Below are 6602 nucleotides of genomic sequence, written 5' to 3'. Positions count from 1 at the left end.
AATTTTTCCTCCCAAACCCTCTCACAGTTCAGAAGTGGGATTCTTTGAGGTTGGATGTGTGAAACGAAGAGTGGTGCTGAATACTCACAAAAGCAAGAAGAATTGTCGGCATGGAAAGTTTGTAATGGGATGTGTTCCCAAAGGTCTATGTGATAACGTATATTGCAAATTACGGATGTGTTCCTTTTCCACGCGGCAGACGAATTCAACATAGAGATCAGGAATCTTAGTGAACCTGTGGAAGCAAGAGACGATTTCAGGAATCTGTGTGACCCTGAAGACATATGTACATACAAAAGGCTTGTGTGTATACGAAAAGTTGTGGTAAAATTCGCAAACGGACGCCAACGTTGTGAAATACTTAGCAGTTGTCTCGCTTGCACACATGCAACGGAATAGCGCAAATAGTAAACACAAAGTCAGAGAGACGATCGAATTTGGAAAAATGACGAAAATAGATGGACTCAAAGTAGACGAGTTAAGGTACCTGCTACGAGCTAGAACTTTGTCATGCTCAGGCACCCGAGCTGAATTAATTCTAAGATTAATAGAATTTGAGCAATCGGAAGAAGTAGAGTGCCACGAACGGCTGGGCTTTCTACGCAGCAAGAAGAAGCGATGACGTCACCATCAGCGGCAATTTCACAATTGCAAAATGAAATGAAAGCATTGACGAATATTGTTGGCGGGCGAACTAAATTTTCTACTGGTGCTTCGCCAGCGCATTTCCTACTGGGCATTTGTAATCGGTGATTCTCTTTTATGCATTGGAATTTCACCGTTACGTTCGCTAGAAGTAGCAATGCAGCTGCAAATTTCGGCAGCGTGATTTACTTTGAATTTGTATTTGAGCCCATGCAGAGGCAAATAATTGTTAACAATTAAATAGGGATTTGAAGGTGTGCGCAGAGCACGAATGTAAGTAAAAACATGAAATTATAATGAAATGTACGAAATATAATGAAAATAATAAAGATTTCAGCAAATATTGATCCACTACAAGTTGTTGTTTTCGAGTAGTGGATTGCTCGAAGTACGAGCAACGGCACACCAACCAAGGCACGGATCCGGTGCCAACATTCTGAAATATTCAGTCTCACTCTGAATTAATCAGTCTCATCGGAAACATTCAGTCTGAATCTGGAATAATATCAGTTTTTGGAGATACACATATTGTGTGTGGAGCACTTTGAAAGTTTGCAATTTGGAGTCGTGACATAACCTCAACCACGACTATGGCAAATCGGGAGGAACACGTGCCTGGAAAAGAGATGACGAGTGATGGTCAGCAATTAGATGGAGCTGCTCCTCAAGATCCAATTGGACCTGCCAATGGTTTACATGAAGCCGTTAATGTGCAGGCAGCTGTCGCGGGTTTTGAGCGCAATGGAGCAGCAAATATAGGCCGCTCATCTTCGTCATATGGAATCAGCACATCGTCGAGTTCATCAACTCCTATCCAGCATAAACCGGCAAACACACAAATGTACTTTGATAGTTCGGGATATGGCACGGTGGTCAACAAGCTCCATATGGATTCATCTCGTGGAGGATTGTCAATGCCATATCAAGCGAACACTGCAGCAGCGATGGGTGGTATAATCAATGGATTGCCACAGCCGGGATCAATGGGATTGCCCAGTAATCTTCAACAACCAAATGACATGCACGCTGCCAATTCATTGGCTAGAGTGGGCCTTTGACGGCCGCTCAAATCAATGCACGACATGTCATCAGCCGAGATCTACCTACTTTCACTGAAAGCCTGACGAATGGCTGCTGTTCATTAGCAATTATGAGCAGTCTACGGAAAGATGTGGATTCAGTAACGAGGAAAATCTTATACGCTTACAGAAGTGTCTTAAGGGCCAGGCACTGGAAGCGGTACGCGGAAAATTGATGGTGCCAGATACAGTGCCGTATGCAATTGGAACATTGAGAATGCTGTATGGCCGACCAGAAATAGTACACGCCGCGTTACAAGGAAAATTGAGAGACGAGCCAGCGATAAAGGCAGATAATTTGGACTCCGTCATTCGACTTGCCCTTGCTGTCCAAAATTACTGCGCAACCATGTCTGCATTGGGTCTTCATGACTTTTGCATGATCCTGTCTTGTTAAACGAATTGGTCGCAAAGATGCCGAGCAGTATGAAGTTGGACTGGGGTCGACACCGATTGGCAAATCAAAGCGTCAACATGGCCACATTCGACAATTGGCTTTTAATGTGGCAATGTGTGCCAGTATGGTAACCCGTATGATGTCGGACGAACGACCTCAGCCAAAGCTTCAAAAGAAAGGTTGTTTGTGCACAGTGTTAGCGACAACAATGAGGAGACTCAACAGCGACAGCATCATGGAGAATCAGAGAAGACTACATGCCCAAAATGTGGAGGCACGCACCGACTGTCGGAATGTGTCGACTTTCGAGCATTGAACGTTAAACAGCGCTGGGAGTTTGTGAAATCGAAACGGCTATGTTTCTGTTGTTTCTGGCGGCATCTCGTACGAAACTGCAAAGCTAAAGAAACCTGTGGCGTCGATGGATGCAAATCAATTCACCACGTACTGCTGCATACCGCCGCAGGCAGTGATGGCAGAACCAAGCTGACTGGGCAAACAGTGCACCGATCTGCCAACAAGGAGGAGTCTTCAATCATGTTTCATGGAAAGACGGCGAGTAGCCCTCTTTCGCTATATCCCGATAACGATCCACGGCAAATCCAAATCTGTGAAAACATTTGCTTTGGCCGATGAAGGAGCTGCTTGTTCTTTAATTGAAAGATCCTTGTCTGACGAGCTCGAGCTAGAAGGACCGGCAACTCAATTGTGCCTGAAATGGACAGGTGATGTTTCTAAGGTTGAAAATAATTCGCAATCGTTGGACATCACTGTATCAACTACGAGTATGGAATCGCAGCGATACATTCTGAAAAGTGTGCGAACAGTGTCTGATCTCGACCTACCAGAGCAAAGCCTCGACCAGCAATTATTGGAGTCTCGAGTCACCTCTGTACGTTGCCTATAGATCCCTATTCCAACGTACGAGCACGAATCATCATTGACTCGACAACATTAAATGGACTATTCCGCTGGAGTTGCATGAAAGTGAAGACGACGATGTTATTGCAGCACGTTGCAGGCTTGGCTGGGCTGTTTACGGCCGCTCAGCAAAGGAATACTCATCGATTCCACGCCTGTTACATATTTGCCAATGTAGTGAGACTGGCAGTTTGATGTTGCATTGAAAGAGTACTTTTCTTTGGAATCAATGGGAATTGTCGCTACGATCAATCCATTACGATCCAAAGACGATGAGCGATCGATGCAAATCATGGAAGCAACGACAACGTTCTTGGCAGACGAGAAAAGGTGGCAAACTGGATTACTGTGGAGATTCGACAAAGTGGTCTTGCCTGACTCCTATGAAATGTGTCTTAAGCGACTAAAATGTCTTGAATCGAAAATGTCGAAAGATCCGCAGTTACGCAACTTCATGCTAACGACGATGAAAAACTATAAGGAAAATCGTTACATCAGACGCCTGATGATAGTGAGTTGGCGCGTAAAGATATAACATGGTTTCTTCCTATCTTTACAGTCACCAACCCTAACAAGAAGAAGACACGTTTAGTGTGGGACGCCGCAGCGAAGATCCAAGGAGTGTCTCTAAACGACTGCCTGCTAAAAGGTCCTGACACACTTGCATCATTGATGGGCATTCTAATACGCTTCAGAGAACGCCCAATTGCTATTTCGGGAGACATACGCGAAATGTTCCACCAAGTGAGGGTGCGACCAGAGGATCAGGCAGCTCAGAGATTCCTCTGGCGTGATGGAAACTCGCAACGGCCACCGGAGGTATACGTCATGCAAGTTATGACTTTTGGAGCATCGTGTTCACCTTCCTTGGCAAGTTACGTTTTGAAACGCAATGCTCAACGATATGAAGCTGAATATCCCGAGGCCGTAAAAGCCATTTGCGGCAACACTTTCGTCGATGACTGGCTTCAGTCTGTGGACTCAGTAGCTGAGATGACAAAGCTGGCCCAGGCTGTAAAACTAATTCATGCTGGTGGAGGATTTGACATGCGACACTGGACATCCAATTCTCAAGCAGTGGTCTGTGCTCTTGAGAATAGATATGACATGTTGACAAGCCAATTTGTTACCCAGACGTTGGTCCGGAAAAGGTTCTGGGCATGTGGTGGCAACCTGGAGAAGATTGTCTAACGTTTATGGTGAAGCCAGATACGATCGCAAAGGCTCTGGATGGTCGGCCAACTAAACGCCGCGTCCTGAGCATGATTATGACCATATTCGACCCCCTTGGAATTGTTGGATTTTTCAACATACGCGCAAAAATCATTCTGCAAAATATATGGAGGAGTGGAGTCGGATGGGATGAGCCGCTCAAAGAAGAAGACGAGGCAGACTGGCGTCGTTGGTTGATTTGGTGCCAACGTTAAACAATCTGCGTATAGCCCGATGTTTGAAAGGAGTTAGTGCAGCTAGATGTCTGGAAATGCATACATTTGTAGACGCAAGTGTTAATGCATACGCTGCCGTCGTATACATCCGAGCTGAAGTAGACGACCAAGTTCATTGCAGTCTTGTAGCGTCGAAAACAAGAGTTGCTCCATTGAAACCAATTTCGATACCTCGCATGGAACTCATGGCTGCTGTTTTGGGACTGAGGTTGGCCAGATGTATCGAGTCTGAAATGTCAGTACACGTTGACAAGAAAGTATTCTGGACAGACTCTAGAGACGTTCTATTCTGGATACGATCGGATGTTCGTAAATTTCACCAATTTGTTGCACTCCGCATTGGCGAAATCTTAGAAGGATCAGATGTGAGTAACTGGAGATGGGTCCCGTCAGCGCAAAATGTGGCCGACGATGGTACCAAATGGACAAGAACGCCTGTCATTAACGAAGCGAATAGGTGGTTCAGAGGGCCTCAATTTCTATATTCGGATGACTCTCAGTGGCCGCAGATGAACATTGATGTGAGCCAACATAGCAATACTATTCTGCAACACGTCGAAGAGCAATTGGAAGCCATGTCACCTTTGAGCTGTATCTCACCAGACCCAGAAAGATTCAGCAAGCTGGAGAGGTTGAGAGCCGCACAGTTACGAGTATTGGATTTCTTGCGATCTATTTTCAAGAAGAGCATGGGATCGGAATTAAAGAAGTTACTATTACTTGAGCGGCCAATCGAGATGGATATCATTCTAATACGAGTGTGCCAGGAAACCGAGTATTTCAGCGAGATGAAATGCTTGAAAATGGGAAGCAGTATTATAGATCGGAAGAGCAAGCTATTCAAATGCTCTCCGTACTTGGACGAAGTAAGCATACTGCGCGTCAAGGGAAGAATCGACCTAATAGAAGGAGTCGAAGTAAACCTAAAGCGACCCATAATCCTACCAAGAAGACATCGATTTACATTTCTGCTGGTTGAATCGTATCATCGCCGGTACCATCATCTGTACGACGAGATCGTGGTCAATGAACTACGGCAAAAGTTCCTGATATTTGGTCTGAGAGCCTTGGTGAGAGAGGTTTCTCAAACTTGTCCAGCATGCCGGATGAGGCGCGCGCGTCCTAGGCCTCCAGAAATGGGAAGTCTACCGCGCGAGCGTTTGGCGCACCACATGGCGCCGTTCACCTATACAGGAGTGGATTACTTTGGGCCCATCGACATCATCGTTGGACGACGGCACGAGAAGCGCTGGGGTGTTCTGTTCACATGCCTCACAATTCGTGCCGTACACCTAGATATCGCAACGTCACTGTCAACCGACTCTTTCTTTGTATTCTAAAGGCATTTATAGCGAGACGTGGTTGCCCGCGACGAATGATGTCCGATAATGGGACTAACTTCCGAGGCGCGAGTAGAGTGTTAAAAGATGAAGTAGAGCGTATATCGACCAGGGATGTGGAGACCAAATACCCAGAAATGGAGTTCATGTTCATTCCGCCAGGCTCACCGCACATGGGCGGTGCATGGGAAAGATTGGTACGCTCAACAAAGTCCATTCTAACGGAGATCTTGCCGCCTGGTGGATTGCGAGAAGAAGTGCTTCGTGCTGCGTTGGCTGATGTGGAGGGTATTCTCAACTCACGCCCACTCACATATGTACCACTGGAATCGGCAGACTCAGAAGCGCTTACACCGAACCATTTCCTCTTGGGCCACTCTAGTGGAATTCGTGAACGAGACAGCGAAATACAAAATGGTAACAAGCTTGCCAAAGGATTCAGAATTTCGAGCCAGTTAGCCGATCAGTTCTGGAAAAATGGATTCGAGAATATCTGCCAACGCTTACGCGCCGTACCAAATGGTTCCATCCGCCGCCAGATTCGATCGCCGTGAATGACATTGTTGTTATCGCAGATGAGAATGGCAAACGAAACAGCTGGCCCAAAGGAGTTGTGGTAGATGTTCACCGATCGAGAGACGGTCAGGTACGGAGTGCCGTAGTGCGCACTACAGAAGGTATTGTGACTCGCCCCGCCGTAAAGCTAGCCAAATTAGATTTGAAAATTGGTAATACACAACGCGAATGCTAGTGAATTACGGGGTGGGGAATG

The 6602-nt window shown here is 46.1% G+C and overlaps 1 protein-coding gene across 1 annotated transcript; it reads left to right on the top strand.

Moving 5' to 3' along the window:
* Positions 1-5227: 5227 nt before the first annotated feature.
* On the top strand, positions 5228-6384 carry LOC132797819 (uncharacterized). The gene is made up of 2 exons (XM_060809592.1): positions 5228-5776; positions 5833-6384. The coding sequence occupies exons 1-2, from the start codon at positions 5228-5230 to the stop codon at positions 6382-6384; spliced, it is 1101 nt and encodes a 366-aa protein (XP_060665575.1).
* The last annotated feature ends 218 nt before the right edge of the window (positions 6385-6602 follow it).

Source organism: Drosophila nasuta, unplaced genomic scaffold (genome assembly GCF_023558535.2).
Source record: "Drosophila nasuta strain 15112-1781.00 unplaced genomic scaffold, ASM2355853v1 ctg265_pilon, whole genome shotgun sequence".
Classification (NCBI taxonomy): domain Eukaryota; kingdom Metazoa; phylum Arthropoda; class Insecta; order Diptera; family Drosophilidae; genus Drosophila; species Drosophila nasuta.
The sequence above is the reverse complement of the archived record's forward strand: the minus strand, read 5'-3'. Positions and strand labels throughout refer to the sequence as shown.

Coding starts and splice junctions, on each gene's coding strand:
- LOC132797819 (XM_060809592.1), top strand. CDS start 5,228: ATGGATATCATTCTAATACGAGTGTGCCAGGAAACCGAGTATTTCAGC. Junction 5,777..5,832: donor CATGCCTCACAATTCGTGCC/GTACACCTAGAT, acceptor TGTATTCTAAAG/GCATTTATAGCGAGACGTGG.